The 18,212-nt window shown below is 42.6% G+C and overlaps 1 protein-coding gene across 7 annotated transcripts in view; it reads left to right on the top strand.

Moving 5' to 3' along the window:
* RGS6 (regulator of G protein signaling 6) overlaps positions 1-18,212 on the top strand; it is a 517,530-nt gene that overhangs the window by 27,482 nt on the left and 471,836 nt on the right. For all 7 annotated transcript variants that reach the window (XM_084792096.1, XM_084792100.1, XM_084792102.1 and 4 more), the window contains exon 2: positions 2,286-2,389. In XM_084792096.1, coding sequence (XP_084648222.1) covers positions 2,306-2,389 — 84 coding nt within the window. In that variant the 5' untranslated portion in view covers positions 2,286-2,305. The remainder of the gene's footprint in view (positions 1-2,285; positions 2,390-18,212) is intronic.

The raw sequence follows: 18,212 nt of genomic DNA, 5'->3' as shown, positions 1-18,212 counted from the left end.
GTCTTTTGTGTAGAATGCTTTAAACTGCATTCTAAGTTGAACAAGTAGAGTAAGCCTTCACTCTGCATTGGGTGTTTCGGGTACTAACATTCATGCATAAATTACCGATTCCTGTCTCTTCCACCCTAATTTGTTTTTACAGAATGACCTTTGGTACCAGTGTAGTTTCTGGGAGGCTGTCTCCCGAGGTCTTCTCTTGAACCGAATGGCCTTTTAAGTACGGTATTTATCCAGGTTTCTTTGACGAAAAGCCCCTGGAATTTGTGCAGATAGCTCTGGCAGGCCCTCAGATTAGCGGTAACATTTAGAAAGAGCGTCTCTGGCTTTCCACTATACTTTCCCATGCAGCCTGTCTGAAGCTCACCTGCTGGCGAACTCACCCTTCCGCGTGGGTGGAGTGTGGAGAAACGCCCCGTGGTTCTGACAAGGGAACCCAGGACGTTATCCTCGCTGAGCTCACGCAGCAAGTACGGTGTCACACCAAGAATGGAAGTTGTCTCGTTACTCCAGGCTTTATATGCATGTCATTATCTTACTATTATTTTTAACAGGCTTTTTTGGAAAAGGTTGAATTAAACACTTGCACTTTTTCTTAGTTCAGGTGAAATCCACACGGCATAAAATCACTCACCTTCAAATGTGGAATTGAGTAGCACTTAGCAGTTCTTAGTAATCTACAAACCTCATCTTTCTCTAGCAAAAATGTTTTCATCATGGCCCAGAGGAGACCCTATGTTTGCCGACTGGCCACCCCATTCCTGTTCCCTCTTGTGCTGGTGGCCACCATTGCTTCCTGTCTCTGTAGATTTGCTTATTCTGGGTACTTTACATAAATGGAGTCATGCAATACATGCTTGTTTTTTGGACCAGCTGCTTTCACAAAGCAGATTTAAAAAAAAAATGGGTCATTCAACACTGTAGCATGTACCAGAACCACACTCCTTTTTTTATGGGTGAATACTATTCCACTCATGCATCGGGGGACATGTGGGCTGTTGCTAATTGTTGGTTAGTATCACTAAGACTGTTATGAGTTTTTTAGTACTGGCACTTGAATATTTGTTTTCAGCCTTGGAGTACATACATAGAATTGCTAGGTCAGATGCTAATTCTGTGTTTTAAGTTTTGAAGACTGCTAAACTGTTTCTGCTGTGGCTGTATCATTTGACATCCCTATCAGTCACCTAGAGGGTTCTTGTTTACCCATGTCACTGTCAACACTTGTTGTGGTTTTATTTTGGTTTGGTTTGTTTGTTCATTTCTTCTTTTCTTTTTTAAAATTTTAATTTTATTAATTTATTCAGATTACAACTCAGTTGTTACCCCATCACTTGTATCCTCCCATTCCTCCCTCCTTCCCGCTTTCACCCTATTCCCCTCCCCTAGGTCTAAGATGGAGGGGGACCTCCTCCCCCACTCTATGGTCATAGGCTATCAAGTCTCATCTTGGTAGCCTGCTTATTCTTTCTTTGAGTGACATCAGGCCTCCCCACCAAGGGGAGGTGGTCAATTATGGGGCACCAGAGTTCTTCATGTCAGAGTCAGTCCCTGCTCTCCACGTAACTGTGGAGAATGTCCTGTCCATTGGGTAGATCAGAGTAGGGGTTCAATGTTTACTATTGTATTGTCCTTGGTTAGTGCAATAGTTTGAGCAGACACCCCTGGGCCCTGATCCACTCATCACGATATTCTTCTTGTAGGTTTCTAGGACCCTATGTGTCCTTCTATTTCCCCATTGTCTATATTTCTCTTACCTAGAGTCTCAATAGGATGTCCTCACAAGGCAGGGCTTCTCTGTTCTGTGTAGCTCTGGCTATCCTGGGACTCTGTAGATCAGACTGGTCTTGAACTCTGAAATCTGCTGGCTGAGTGCTGAGATTAAAGGTGCCCATCAATGCCTGTCTAAGACTTGTTATTGAATTTTTATTTTTAATTTATTACTATCATTGAAGCTGCTATAAATTGGTACCTTTTTGGGATCTTGATGTGCATTTCAGTGACAAACTATCCATATAATACTGTATAGGAATTAACCAGAAAGTGATTTTTGTTACAGCAAAATTAGCATCAAAATGATTGAATTCATCTGTTTCCAGGAGACTAAGATTAGTGTATGTCCTGTCCTAGAGTATGTGACTCAGGAAATGACCTTGTGCTTAGAGGTTAGGGACTGTCCAGGATATCTGGCAAAAGACACTTGTTATTTGTCTTTCAACGCTTTCTTTCTTTCTTTTTTAAAAGCAAGTTCATTCTTGACTTAACGGCATATCTATTTATTTTTGCAGTGTGAGAGAAGACACTCAGGATGGCTCAGGGATCCGGAGACCAGAGAGCAGTGGGGATCGCTGATCCAGAAGAGAGTTCTCCCAACATGATTGTCTACTGCAAAGTAAGATGCCCAGGGAGCCACCTTGCTTGCAGCCGCTGTGTGCTGTTCTTGGGGGAGGGGAGGGGCGGCAGCAGACTGATGGTGGGAGATAGATGCTATCTGCCTAAAGTGCTTTAAGGATAAAGGAGGATTTTCTTCTCATTGTTTAATTCTGAAGTTCAAGAGAACAGTTTATATCATTTGGTTTTGTGTTAATCTCCAGATTGCCAAAGCAATGCAGGTGAGAGCATCTGCTCTTTCAGTGGCCTTCATAGTGCCATGCAGGTTGAATTGGAAGGTCTTTGAACTCACAGCATATGCTAGGATGCTCTAGATGCTGGTGAGAGATGCAGAGGTGCAGCCACTCAGCGCTTAGAGTTGGTAGGAGGCATAAAAGAGCAATAACACCTGGAACAGAATCTGTTAATTTGCAAAATACGTGCAAGGAGAATGCTCTTTCTCATCAAAGGAAGAAGCTAATTCTCCCCGCGTCAGGTCGAGGGGGGGGGGTCTTTCTGGAGGGGTAGTTTCAAAGGACTCAGCATTAAATGATTGCAGGACTGTCATATGAGAAAAGCAGAGGGGAAGGACCCACCAGGTAGTGAGATCTGTTCAGCAAAGGCACAGAAGCTGGGGAAACTAAGCAGCCACTGGATTGGATCATGAGTGGCAAGGAGCAAAGAGAGATAAGATTGGGCCCAGAGATGTGGATGCAGCCAGATTGTAGAGTATTGGATTATGGGTAGTTTAATCATGAGAACATTGTGTACTGAGAGTTGTAAAATCGATCTGTTTGGAATTCAGGGTTTTTCTACAGTGAGCCAAAATGTAACGAGGTGTGGGGGTGCGGATGCCCTGAGAGTATTTCTGCGTCTGTGAGGAGGGTGAGGACGATGCTCTTCCTGCCAGAGGAATTGCCCTTCAGAATGGAGAGGGACCAGCAGGAAGAAGTAAAGTCTGAATTATAGACAGCTTGAAAACTGAGTGAGCGTGGACTGAGAGGCCTGTGGAGGGTCAGAGACGAGCAGGTTATGGACCTTGGATGTCAGGAAGATGTTACTGCTGCCAATTCTAATGGGGGCATTTAGAAAGGAATACATTTTAAAGGAAGAAGAAATGGCCCATAAATTTACTGTTATATGTGTTAAATTTAAGGTGCTAATTACTCTCCGTGTTTATGACATTTTAAGCTAACCAATGTTATATATTAATAAGGAAATGGGCTAACTGTGAATTCATTTCACTAAATACCTGCGTTGTCGGCTGGGATCTAGGCCTGCTGTTATTCTGTACTTGGTCTGTGCTAATCAGAGGGACAGCGTTAAACTAGACATTCCTGCAAGATCAAGATGATGATGATGATGATGATGATGATGTTGTGTGTGTGTGTGTGTATCCAGGCGCATGTACGTGAAAATAGAACTCTTATATTACTCTTTCTTTGAGTTAAAATCCTGTAATTATTTTTCAAGAGAATGTTGCAAGGACCTACCTCTAAGAAAGATGGCTATTGTATTATAACAAATAACAAACATAAAATTCATTAATGGGACCAACAGTTTAATGAAACACACAGAATAGCATAAAGGCGATTGCTTGTTATAACCTTCCCCTCCCCCAGTGGCAGGAGGACCCAGGGCCAGGAGAGCAGAAACATGGCTTTGGAGATGCGCTTGGATGCTTAGTCCACCCTATTGGGAGGAAATCATTGTGAAAATCCATTTCAATGAAGTGAGGCATCTTTTGTCCCCTTGGTCCATGCTGTGGTCCACAATAAGTATTTATTTCTCCTTACTCTTTAGGTCTTATAGGAAGAGTGACAGTAGGAAAAAGGGTGAATTATAAGATGCGTAAACGCACATGTTGTTAGTAAGTTGAACAAAGTCAGTTGATACAGTGAGTTGCCTTTTTGAGACGGAAGAAAATAATACAAAGGCTACTAAGGGGATTGTTATTTTTTTAAAAAAATTATTTATTTTTATTTTATATGTATGACTGTTTTGCCTGAATGTATTATGTATCACCCCCTGCCCCATGTGTGTGGCACCCAAGAAGGCCAGAAGAGGGCATCAGACTCTCTGGAGCTAGATCCACCATGGCTGTGATCCACCATGTGGGTGGTGGGAATCAAACTCAGGTCCTCTGGAAGGGCAGCCAGTGTTCGTCATCACCAAGCCATCTCTGCAGCATCAATCTATTGTTTATTAATGATTAACAAGGAATAAGATGATGACACCTGAATGCCTTTCTGTTGAAATGGTAGTTTGAAGGCATGAAACTTTCTATAGGTTTGCAGTTAAGTTGATTTTTTCCTTTATGTGTGGGAGCAAGGGCCTCTTTTATTATTTATAAACACACATTATCTGTAGTCCTTTAGAGCAATGGTGACTAGGAAGAGGAGTGTACCCTTGCTTGTGACTCCTTCATGTGATGAGTATGTACATACATGTTCACATAAGACACTGTATTAAGGCTCTAAGACAATTAACTGAGTGTGTTCAGTGTATTGGGAAGGAGGAATGTGTATTGCCCAGGGTGGGTGTGGAGCCTTACTGAAGCTTACACTAACTTGACTTACTCAAACCCTGGCTATGCCGTCCATAGCCAGAACCACACAGCATTCTGCTTCCAATGCTGTGAGCTACTGTTTGGCTATATCCAAGAATTTGGCAACTGGGGTATAACGTCAGTAAAGGGCAAATGTAGGCGCTAAGGTTAGGTCTCAGAATTTTCCATAGAACTCCTTTGGTGGGATTTTTTTTTTAAAGTTTATAGCCATCACCTACACCTTTTCTCAGGTGTCTACAGCAGACGTTTTGTTTCCTTTCTCTCTTTGGTTGTTGTTCTTGACATAGACTCCTCAGTGTGAGGCTTTTGCTTGGATGGTGTTGTGCTGGTCCGTATGCCGACAGAGAGACAAAGGCTCGGGATGAACGTCTGAGTAATAAACATTGACAATATGATGTGACTTTTCAGTTTTCTTATTTCTAACCAACGCATAATAATTGTGCAGAGGCATGGCAACACCATGTTAGTTTTGGGTACGTGTATACAGCTCAGCCATCAGCATACCCTTCACCTCAGGCATTTATTATTTCTTTTCATTGAAGCATTCAAAGCCATCCCTTGCAGCTCTTTGGTGTGACTCTCAGACACTGTTTGGGATGGTTCTGACACATGGGCAAGCCCACATATTTCAGAACACGCTTCAGTTTTCTTTTCACATTTTCATTCATTCATTCTTTCTTTCTTTCTTTTTTTTTTTTTAAGATTTATTTATTATGTATACAGTGCTCTGCCTGCACATACACTCACAGGTCACAGGCCAGGAGAGGGCACCAGATCTCACCATAGATGGCTATGAGCCACCATGTGGTGGCCGGGAATTGAACTTAGATCCTTTGGAACAGCAGCCAGCGCTCCCAACCTCTAAGCCGTCTCTCCAGCCCATCTTTTCACATTTTCATGTCATTAGCTGTGAGAAGTTGCACATCCCCCAAGGCATGATTTATTTATTGACTTGAACCGGCTTTCTAATTTCCCATTTTTCATCTTTCATATTCACATTTTGGATCAGGGGTATGTATGAAAAATGTATTGGTCACATTAAAGATCTATTTAAAAGAAAATCTTAATCATTCATTAAGATACCCAAGGCTTCTTTATATCCCAAGCCTTTAGGGTTCTGGGTCACTGAACTGCCCAGTATAGTGATGAGCTTGGAAGCTAGCTGTCTGTCAAATTGTGTGGAGGTTCTTTATAAAACCCCAGTCCTCAAAGCATGTCCTTACCCATGGATACTGTACTTTAATAAGTCTATGCTGGGCGCTTGGAATATGTGTTTTTAAATTATCTCAGAAGAACTTGGTTCTAAAGTAAACCAGAAAACCACTTATTTCATGTTTATTTTCCATCCCTCTCCCCCCCCTACTATTATGAAGGTATATTATGTGTTGCAAAAATCGTGAGGGAAATTGGTGTTTAAATTTGGTATAAAATTTCTATTTATGCCTAAATATTTTTAGGTGTGCATGTGTGCACATGCATGCCTGCCTGCCTGCGTGCCTGCCTGCCTTAGGTTTCTACTGCTGAGGTGAAACGTCATGACCAAAAACATTTTGGGGAGAAATAAATGTGTTGTGGTTACTCTTGCATGCCATAGTCCGTCATTGAAGGAAGGCAGGGCAGGAACTCAAGAGGTGCAGGAACCTGGAGGCAGGAGCTGATGTAGAAGCCATAGAGAGATGCTGCTTAGTGGCTTGTTCCTTATAGTTTGCTTAGCCTGCTTTCATATAAAACACAGGTCCACTAGCTCGGGGGTAGCCCTATCCCAAGGAGCCTGCCCCCCGCCCCCCACATCAATCACTAAGAAAATGTCCTATAAGCTTGCCTACAGCTTTGTCTTGTGAAGGCATTTTCTCAGTCGAGGTTCCCTCCTGTCATGTCTAGCACTTGACAAGTTGACATAAAAACTAGTTAGCACAGTATGTGTGTTGTACATGTGTGTGCATATGTGAGAGCCTGTGCATGCATGCCATGTCACATACGTGGAAGCCAGAAGACAACTTGTGGGAGTTGGATCTCTCTTTTCTTTTTGTTTTAATTTTTTTTTGTTTTGTTTTATGTCTGTTGTTGTTTTGCCTGCATGTGTTTGTGTGAGGGTGTCTGATCCCCTGGAACTGGAGTGACAGATGATTATGAACTGCCATGTGGGTGCTGGGAATTGAACCCAGATCTTCTGGAAAAGCAACCAGTGCTCTTAACCACTGAGCCATCTCTCCTGCCCCTGGATCTTTTTCACGCTGTGACTTCCTGGGATCAAGCACAGACCTTCAGCATTGGTGGCAAGTGTTCCTATCTACTAAGCCATCTTGCTGGACCTTACATTGGCTTTTTAAATTTCAGAAATATCCGTGGATCCCTCAGGATGTAGAAGAACTAACCAGTTACCATATTGTTTGAATCAAAGAACTTTAATGGCAGTGACCTGTAAATGTAGTAGTTCTCCTGAGCTTAAGCAATACCCTCCATGGCCTCTGCATGAGCTCCTGAATCCAGGTTTCTGGTCTGCTTGGGTTCCTGTGTTTACTTCCTTCAATGACGGACTAAGATATCAAAGTGTCAGCCTAATAAACTCCTTCCTCCCAACTTTTGGTCATGATGTTTCATCACAGAAATACATATCCTAACTAGGACAGTATTCAACATTTGTAGATGGAAAAACCAAGGTATCATAAGGCTGCAAAAGGCTTGCTTGTGCAGTGAAGTCATGACTGTGTTCATGATCCCAGTGGTCCAGCCAGTGTCCATCATGGAACCCAATAGTACTACCATGAAGTCACCAGACTGCTGGAGTCCAGTAGTCATCAGTTTAATGGCGAATGTCACCAGGCAGGTCTCCGGCTTTTATGCTCACTTCAAGGACATGACGTGGCCCCTGCTGCAGCTTTCTTCCACTCTCTGGTGCTCACATGTCTCTGTAAAGAGTTTCTGACATGTTTGTTCCTCTTATAATGAGGAGAGTAAGTAGCTTTCTGATTTTGCTTTATTTTTCTCTGAGTGTTGTTAATGGACAAATGTACAACTAGACTCACAATTTGACTTGATAGATCTCCATGCCCCTTAATGGTAGGTGGGCAGGGAAAATTGTGGCTCAGAATGACCTTATCTGAGGTCAGGAGGAAGTACAGTGTGATGGGAGGCAGCACAGAGGAATGGAGATGCTGAGTGTCTGGTCCAGCTTTGGCTTTTATTGTGGGGACCTTTGCCTTTTTTACCCCATTTCTCAATTTATCACTCTTTCTTTCTTCCTTCCCAGCTACAAAATACTTTTTACTACAAAATAATACACCTAATGTCCACATAAGATACAAAGAAAAACTATGAATTCTGTACATTGATACTAGCCTAATCAATAACATTATTTAGGCTTTATTTTCTCTATTGTCAAGTGAATTAATTTATAATGTGCAAATATGTTTTGTAATGTTTTCAAAGTTTAGTTCTATAAATTTTGATCTTTTAAAATATTAACACCTAATACCAAAACTGCATGCACATTTAAAGATCTTTCTAGATTTTCTGGGGATATTTTCTGTGGTCATAAATAAACTAAAATTGTATTGAGACTGAACAAAATTTTGTCAGTTGTCAGGAAAAATTTGTTGTAATACAAACATTAGTAGAAGTTTGAAGATATCTTCTTGGGCTGCCCTTGATGTTACAGCATGTAAGAGGTTAAAAAAGGATGAGGAGTTCAAGGCTATCATTGGCTACATAGCAAATTTAAGGCCAGCTGGGGCTACATGAGACCCTCTCTTAAAAATCAAACAAACAAGCCGGGCATGGTGGTACATGCCTTTAATCCTAGCACTCAGGAGGCAGAGGCAGGCGGATTGCTATGAGTTTGAGGCCAGCCTGGTCTACAAAGTAAGTCCAAGACAGCCAAGGCTACACAGAGAAACCCTGTCTCGAAAAACAAACAAACAACCAAAAGGATCCAGAGGGTCCTAGAAACCTATAAGTAGAACATTATGATAGGCAGATTTGGGCCCAGGGTTCCAGCTCAAACTAAGGCACCAGCCAAGGACAATACAGGCAGTAAACTTTAAACCCCTACCCAGATCTAGCCAATGGACAGGACATTCTCCACAGTAGAGTGGAAAGTGGGGTATGACTTTCACATGAACCCTGGTGCCTCATATTTGACCGTGTCCCCTGGAGGGAGAGACCTGGTGGCACTCAGAAGAAGGATAGCAGGTTACCAAGAAGAGACTTGATACCCTATGAGCATATACAGGGGGAAGAGGTCCCCCTCAGGCACAGTCATAGGGGAGGAGAGTAAGGGGAAAATGGGAGGGAGGGAAGAATGGGAGGATACAAGGGATGGGATAACCATTGAGATGTAACAAGAATAAATTAATAAAAATTAAAAAATTATAATAAATTAAAACTAAAAAGAAAATATAAAAAATTAAGAGGAAAAATGAAGTCATTGTACAGCATTAGAAAAAATAAATCTTGAAAAAAAAGGAAAAAAAATCAAACAAATGAAACACAAACTGAAAAAAGGTCTTTTTGTGGCAAATTGCTTCTTTGGGCTTGCTATGACACTTATCACATTCATATAATTATTTTTAATTATAATTGCATGCTATAGAAATAGCAGGAATGGTTTTACAGTAGCAATACTGTCAGTAATGTAGAGTGCCATGGATAAGTTAGGGCTTCCAGAGAAGAAGAAAGAGCCCATATTGAGGTCTGTTGGAAGAGCGTAAAGCTTTGTCACTGATGCCTACTCTCCATGTTCGTTTCTACTTGCTGTGTCCTTCTGGTGTGATACGTGTGTTGCTGTGATGCCCATGATGCTCTGATACCCATGTTGCTATGATACCCATGTTGTTGTGATACCCATGATTCTCTGATACCCGAGTTGCTGCGATACCCATGTTGCTGTGATAGCCATGACACTGTGATACCCATGTTGCTATGATAGCTGTGCTATTGTGATATCCTGAGCCACTTTTCCATCCAGAGAGTAAACACCCTGCTGCTATTTTAGTCTCATAGGTGGTGGTCGTATGCACCAAGAAGGGCGAATCCAGCTTGGGAGAGGCAGAGCTTTGGAGGAACCTAGGAGCAGGATATTCAGAAGTTCAAAGAAGGCTGTGAGAAGCAGTACAGCTAAGAGGATGTGAACTCCCAAGTCCTGGTAATGAAGCCATGAGGAGAGGGCAGCTATTTAATCAGCAGATGTATATCCATCTTCATTTTTGGGCCAGACACTGTCAGGTGCTAGAAATACAGGATGAGGGCAGAGTCTTGGGCCAATGCAGGGTCGGGGTCTGGGTTAGGGGGCTGAGTGACTAGACAGTTTTGTGCTGGTAGAGGTAAGCCAAGGAAAGGGGAGGGATGGGGAGGGGGAGGGATGGGGAGAGGGAGGGGGAGGGACAGCATCATATAGCCCGTAGCAGATAAAAGACACCCAGAGGACTCAGCACATTTCTTTGTTCTTGAAAGGAGTTAAGTTGGTGAAAAGGGGAAAAGTTGAGACTAAAAGGACAAACATATGCCAAGATATTGCACATGGAAACTTCAGGAGGTTCTTTTTGTGGACCTAGGTTTCTGCAATGACGGATTGAGACATCAAGCCAGATTCTAAAAGGGCTAATGTGTTATCTTAGGAGGTTGGCACAGTAAAGATATCATCCCTGTGGGTCCCCACACACACACCCTACGCTTGTATAGCAGTCCCAACCCCAATCATGCATAAACATAGACTTTTACACCATCCATTTATTCTTTAGTAGCTTTATTCACTGAAGAAGGAGGAGGAAGAGGAGGAAAGGAAGGAAGAAAGGAGGGAAGGAAGAAGAAGAAGAAAAGAAGAAGAAAAGGAAAAATAAAGAAAGAAAGAAAAAAGAAAGAAAGAAAAGATTTTACAAAGTTAACCCAGCCAAAACTTTAAGGACAGTTAAGTCAGAACATTAAAAATGAATGAATCTTTGGTCCTGAACAGTTATGAGTTTGTTTTCTCTCATTCTTTTCATTTCTTTTTCCCACATCAAATAAAATCCTGGATGACTAACTTCAGAGAGCGTGGGGATAACTTGCTTAATTCTTCAGACTGCATTTCAAGACCGTTTTTGTCGAGTTTTTAAAATTTATTTTGTATTGCCTTGGTGGTGGTGGGAGAGCCTTTCAGTTTTCCTTCCCTCCCTGAGTGGGCTTGCTAGGAGAGCACCCTCCCACCACATGGTCTTGGTTGGCAGGAGAGAGGTCCACAGGCAAGTCCCATACCCATGGTGTCCTCATTGGTGTCCATAGATGAAAGAGATGGGTTCCAACGTTGGAGGACAGCTCCGTGTGGTTTCACAGGATGTGTTGCCGTGGGTAGACTTTTCTAACTTGAGACGCCTCCATTTTATCTTTCCACTTCCCTTCCTCGTTGCACTTCAAACGGTCTGAGATTTTGCTTTCTGGCTGATGGTTTATCTTACCATTGACAGTCCTGTGCAGTGTTCTTCCTCCATGGAGCACTTGAATGGCTGTCAATCCTCGATTGGCACAGTTTTGAACCATGGAAGTTTAAAGTGAATAGGCATGTGTGAAAGGAAAAGAAATGCTTAGTATCATGGGGATAGAAGAGGAGTTATCGTTGTTTTTTGCTTTTTGCTGTTGTTGTTGTTGTTTTTAAAGACCATTAGCGTGTCAGGGTTAAAACAGAAAATGGGCAAAGCTTTTAACGAGAGATGGACAAAATATTATTGATTTATATTTTTAATCTATATTTTTTAATGAGATGGTCTTTTAACTGTCGTAAAATGTTCTCATGTAGCAATTTGGGGTGCTCCCCAAAATTACATCCACTCTTGTCACTCCCTTCCCCTAAAGTGGATCAAGAACCTGAAAAGTATAGTAACTGGATCATTGTCCTTTGTTCTATGGCTGGCTGATCCGATCCCGAGCACATGTTGAGTGGTCACGTGGTCACCGGCTTGCCAAGGAGTCTGCGTGGAGTTGCACCGACTAGGTTGGATCACGCCATAAAAGGAGTCCTGCTGAGAGCCCACAGTGCGCTCTACAAAATGTGCCTTAAACAAGCCTAAGCCCTGGATTTCAAACAGTTTGGGGCTCTCAACTTCAGTTACCCCATAAAAATATTTGCGATCTTTCAGCTGTCTTCCTTAGCTTGTTTTCTTGTTTTCAAATGCTTAGGTCCTCCACTGGATGGGGCAGGGTGCAGTCCTGGATGAGCCCGTTGGTACTCAGCTAAAGGCTGGTGCTGGACAAAGCTTTTGATGAATGCACATTCTAAATTCTAGATATGAATTCTGGGGAGAGGATGGAAAACACATGCACAGATATAAACAGTCATTCCAGCCCCTGAGGAATAATGACAAGTCTGGGAAGTGACACTACAGACCAGAAAGAGACCAGATCATCACCGAAAAGAAATGGTTAAATGCTAGCTGTGGGCCCAGGAGCCCTATTTGGATGAGGCCACATTGAGATTTCTTCTGGCAGAAACTAATCTTTGCCTTGAAAGGGTGGTGGCTACTGATCTTCTGATGTAGGATCAGGGTGCCCCGTCTTATTTTGAAGATGTTAAAAAGGCCTTTTCATATGGGTTTTAATGTATTTGTAATGAATGTTACGATTATGTGAGTTTTCTCAGAGTTCCAGTTGCTCTTTCATTTTCGGCATGGTTCCTCCTACAGCTTAGATTGTCTCTCTGTTTGCTGAAGAACCACCTGAATGTAGGGTTTTCTTTAGGAAAATCTGAAGGAGATAAGTTCTCTTGGGTTTTGTTTGTCTGAGATGTCTTTGTTTCATCTTCAGGATTGAAGACTGTCCTAGATGCTAGCCTGTCAGCTGTTTCTTTCCATACATTGGCTGCTGTCATGATCTTGTGGCTCCTGTCCTTTCTGTTGCTAGGTAGCCGTTAGTTACTGCTTTTCTTCTGGAAGTCATCTATCTTTCCCCCCTACTTTGGTTGTTTTTAGGATCTCCCCCTTTTGTAACTACACTTTAAATTGTGACTTTTTTGTGCATGCCTATGTGTGTGCATGTGTGTTCCTATGTGTGGACACATGTATGTGTGGGTACATGTGCACATGTGTTGGGGTATGTGGGCATCTTTCTTGGTTCATTTTTTTTACTGAGGCAGGACCTCTTGCTCACTAGTTTGGCTGGTCCAGCCCTCTCACCTCCTCTTCCTGAGTGCGGGATGATGGGTGGCTGCCTTGCCCTGTTTTTGTGTGGGTTCTGGGATCTGAACCTACATATGCTGTGAGCTCTTTATCTACCAAGCCATCTTCCCAATCACAGTGGTGTTTGTTTTTCATCTACTCCTCTTAGGGCTTAGGATATATGGTTTTATTTGGTGCTTGAAGAATTTTTTGGCCCCAAACTCTAAATATTGATTTCTCTTTTCTCTCTTCTTGGGACACTGTTCATATATTAAGACATTTTCCCTGCCTCTGGTGTTAGAAAAAAAATTTTACATTTATTGCTTTTTTTTTAATTAATTCATTTTATGAGTTTCAAAGTAGTTCTTTTCTCTATCAAGTTAAAAAATATTTTTATTTATTCTTTGAAAATTCCATATAATGTATTTTGACTGTTTTTTCTTCTTTCTGATGTCTCCCAAATTCTCCCTCACCACCTTACCCACTAACTTAATATTTTCTCTCTCTTAAAACACAACACAACAAAACAAACAAACAAAAAAACCCCACAAAAACCATGTAGTTCGATTTGTGTTAGCCAACTACTTCTGAGCACAGGGCCTGTTCTGGAAAGGGGTTGACATTCCCAGTACTACTGCATTGAAGAAAATTGATTTTTCCCTGTTCTTAAGGCTATCCACTGTGAACGGCTTCTTGGCTAGAAGTGGGGCATTGTGCCTACTCCCCGACTCTGTGCTCAGACTTGGCCTGGCTTGAGCTTGTGCAGGTGTTGTGTGTGCTGCCAGTCTTGGTAAGTTCACGCATGCGTTAGTCTGCTGTGAAAGCATTGCTTCCTTGAAACCAACACAGTGGCTCTCAACATTCCTAATGCTGTGACCCTTTACTAAAGTTCCTCCTGTTGTGGGGACCCCCAACCATAAAATTATTATTGCTACTTCATAATTGTAATTTTACTACTGTTATGAATCATAATGTAAATGTCCGATATACATTACATAATGTAAATGATCCAATATCAGAAGGGTCGTGATGTACAGGTTGAGAGCTATGGGAATGTCATTACACTCCCAATGAATTTAGTGGTGTGTGCGTGTGCATGTGTGTGTGTGTGTGTGTGTTTGTGTGTGTGTGTGTGTATAGACCAGGGGCAGAAATCTTTAATACCAGGTAGCTTACTCAGATCTCTCCTCATTTGAGATAAGGTTTCTCAGTGAGTCTGAAGTATACAGGCTGAGTAGCCTGGCCAGCCACAGAGCCCAAAGACCTTTTGTTCTGCACTTCCCAGCACTGGGGTTACACACACAGGCTACTTTGCCTGGTTTTTCAAGTCACCATAGGGGTCCCAACTCAGGTCCTCATGCCTTGGTAGCAAACAGACACTTTAGCCACTGAGACATCTCCCCAGCCAAGACTGATTAGTCTAAATCTATTTACTCTAAAAGTCATTTAAAGTAGCCTGGCATTCATCCTTGATAGGACCAGTAGACGTCTGGGTGACTTTCTGTAAGAAGTTCTCTACAGCCAGCCTAAGTCCAGGGTGTCCATGCTTGCCTCACCCTCTTGGTGGACTGTGACCCCTTGTGTTTGTTCTGGAAGGTCCCCGGGACTGTGGGAAACCGTTCAGTTTCTCAGTGAAGCCTTTTTGCTTAAGAATTTGTTCATGCCTTTGCTCAGAAAAAGTGTCCCTGGTCCTGGCCTTCACTTTCTTCTTAGCTTCCATCTCCTTTCAGGTCACAGGAGTAAGCTCTTCTTTCGTCGCTCCCAAAGCTTTCAAACACATTTGCTAAAGTATTTTTCGGTCTTTCTGTTGCTCTCACCAGGAGGTTTATTGTGAAGTACCTAATGAGTTGTCACCAGAAGCAGGATCCCTGAATGCTGGCTTGGAAAGATCACAGATCTGTCTCTCATAGACCCGGTTAACTCTTAGCAATGTTGTTGTTTTTGTTTTGTGAGACAGGGTTTTTCTGTGTTAGCCTTGGCTGTCCTGGACTCACTTTGTAGACCAGGCTAGCCTTGAACTCACAGAGATCTGCCTGCCTCTGCCTCCCGAGTGCTGGGATTACAGGCGTGTACCACCGCACCTGGCTTAACAATGTTTTAAATGGTTAGTTTTTGAGTTTTGAGTTCTAGTATGTAGCCAGTGAGGCTTTGAACTTACAGTCCTCCCGCCTCATCACCCTGACGCTAGGCTTAAAGGCTTTTGAGGCTGTACTTGGCTCTGAAAATGATCATTGGAGAAAAACATTTTCTAAGAGGCTTATTGCTGTGGGATGCTGCTGCTGGAGATGCTGTGGAGTGAGCGAAACACACGGAGGGGGTGGGATTGGCCTGTGAGTAGTTGCTTGGGTGGAGGATACACAGAAGGGTTCAAGACCAAGAGGTGGGTGTTGGTGGCTGGAGGTGCTCACTAGGGTAAGCAGGGGGAAGGGGCCATGGGAACAGAATGTCAGTATATCACTGAAGGTTTTGTCACCTGACTTTGTTCTGTAAATGTCTACCCCGTCGGGCAGGTGGTAGCCCCAGGAAAACTACTCTAGAATGAAACAAACTCGAAGAGATGTAATGCCCAAAAGGAGTTGTACTTGGCTGCAGGAAGTCTGAAACAGATTCAGGAAGTAGTCTCATGCCTGCCTGTCAGTGTATGTGACATGTAGAACATTTCTGTGTTTGTATGGAGGGCGATGGAAACAATTCCCACACACCCTGTGGCTCTAGACAGCAGAACTTTACTCCTTTAGTGTAGAGGGTGGAAAACTGAGGTCAAAGTGTGGCAGGGCTGTGTTCCCTGTGAAGGTCGGAGGTCAGAGTCCTTCCCTGCCTATTCTGATGTCTTTGTGGCCACTGAAAATTCTTGGCATTCCTCAGCTTTGTGGGCTTGTTCCTTGGCTCACCTTTACCTCTATCCCACATGACCTTCTTCTGTTGTGGTCAGCCCTCTGTCTTCACCTAGCGCTTTTTTTTTTAATTTATTTTTTACATATGTATTTATATTATTGCACATATATACAATAGATTACCTATAGCAAGAAAAACCATGACACAATCAGGAATTATATATATGTTACATTCTTAGTGTTTTGGCTGTTTGTATTTGACAGCCTTGAAGAAGACATCTTTCCTGTCTTGGTGCGTCTAAATTTCCTAATGTAAATCAGTCTCCATCACACATTGTCATTATCAACTTAGAACTTAGAACTTAGAACACCTAGCTAGACCTAAAAAACAAACAAACAAACAAACAAAAACACCAGTCACCCAAAACTCTCTATAATGTTGGAGCATCTTCTTCAGCCTTCTGGCCCAATATATCTGACAGACATATTTGTGTGGCAAGAGCTATTGGGGACTTGCTTACCCTGTCTTGGCAGAGTTTGGCTGTCGACTCTGCCTGCATCCACGTTGCTCTTTTTTAAGGCAGAATTCTGTCTGTGGTAGAAATGAAGACCTTTCAGCCAGTGGCTAGTTTGCCACATTTGAAGCAATCTCCATAAGGAGGTTCTTTTCTTTGATGCTCATCATCTTCTGTGAGGTAGGCTCACCCAGCCTTTTTTTTTTTTACAAGGAGACTATCATGGAGTTTAGTCCCAACACTCCAAACCCAGTATGACTCTACCTTAGATAATTAATTTTGAAAGGACCCATTTCAAAATTAGAAAACAAAAATCGAATCAACAAACAGTGTATCCCATGGACTCTGTCTTCTGGCAAAGCACTGCCTGAGGAGTAAGAAGTACCACAGAACTCAGTCCCTGTCCAAGACAAGCCTGCCCACCTAGTGGAAGAGACCAGTATAGGCCAGGAATAGAAAACAAGGTAACTTTGTGGACCACGCCTCTCATGCGGGGGTCTATGGTGGGTGCCGTGCTCACACTGAAGCATGAAATCACAGAATAATGTGTGGACAAGACCCATGAGGAAACCAAGGGCCAGAGGGAGTAATGACTGGTGTTAGATACGGTATCAGGATTAAAAACCATTTTTGCTTCATTCTGAAGCTTGTAGTTTGGGAAAAGAAATTGGTGTCTGTAAAATACAAAAAAAAAAATCTCTAGACTATTTATAATGAATTACAAGAGAGTTAATACAAACTGTGCTACTCACAGAAGAGGAGGACGTCAGAAGATAAGAAGTGGGTTCTGAGCTGGATTGGTGGTGCACGCCTGTGATCTCAGCACTCCTGGAGGCAGAGGCAGAGGCAGAGGTGGATCTCTGTGAGGTGAAGGCCAGCCTGGTCTACAGAGTCAATCAAGTCTAGGACAGGCAGGGTTACACAGAGAAATTCTGACAAAAAAAAAAAAAGAAAGAAACAAACAAACAAACAAAGGAAAAGAAATGGATTCTGGGTTATTGGGCCATGTGGACAAAGGTGCAAAATATTTATCATAAAGTGTACTTTCTATCTGGATGCTCATGGCTAATGATAAGGTTTTGCTCCCTATAACATATCCCTATAGACCCATTGTTTCTGAAAATGTGGTCAATCAAAAACGCATGTTGTAGGCGTATTTTTTCATCTATTTTATTTAGGTTCTTATAACTCAACCTCCCTCCCAAGACCTCCCAATACTAGGTAGGAGAGAAAGAAGGTTAGAAGGGAAAGGGGTGTGGCCTCTGTAGACTTAGTTCTTTGGGAGCAATTCTAATCTTTGTAGTCAGTATGTCAGCAAGCCAGCAAGCCAGCAAGCCAGCAAGCCAGCAAACCAGCAAACCAGCAGCAGCTTTTCTTCCTCCTCAGACTCCTTTTCCTCTCAGTGCTCTGGCATTTATCCCCTCTCAGAATCTTCGGAATTAAACTATCTGCAGTTGGCAAAGATCACACCCCTTCTTTGAGCCCCCATGAGGCAATCATAGTTAAACAGCTGTGGGCAAATTAAGAGCAGCCCCATATCCTACACTTGGGATTAAAACAAAAACATGTTTACATAACATAACTGAGTTATAAAAAAAAAAACCCAAACTTCCACTTGAGCGTGTAATACGCCTAACTCACCAAATGAACACCAAACTCAGCTACACAGCTCACACCGTAGAGTGTTGTGTCAGTGGTCTCCTCTGTTCATCATGCAATGGACAGAGGTGAGGCTTGCTGCCATTGTGAGCCTCACACACAGAAATACCGTCACATGGGAGGCCAGGAGAAAGTCAAAATTTGA

The sequence above is a fragment of the Acomys minous genome, assembly GCF_964271855.1.
Source record: "Acomys minous genome assembly, chromosome: 8".
In the NCBI taxonomy this organism is placed as follows: Eukaryota; Metazoa; Chordata; class Mammalia; order Rodentia; family Muridae; genus Acomys; species Acomys minous.
This window is presented reverse-complemented; position numbering and strand designations above follow the sequence as displayed.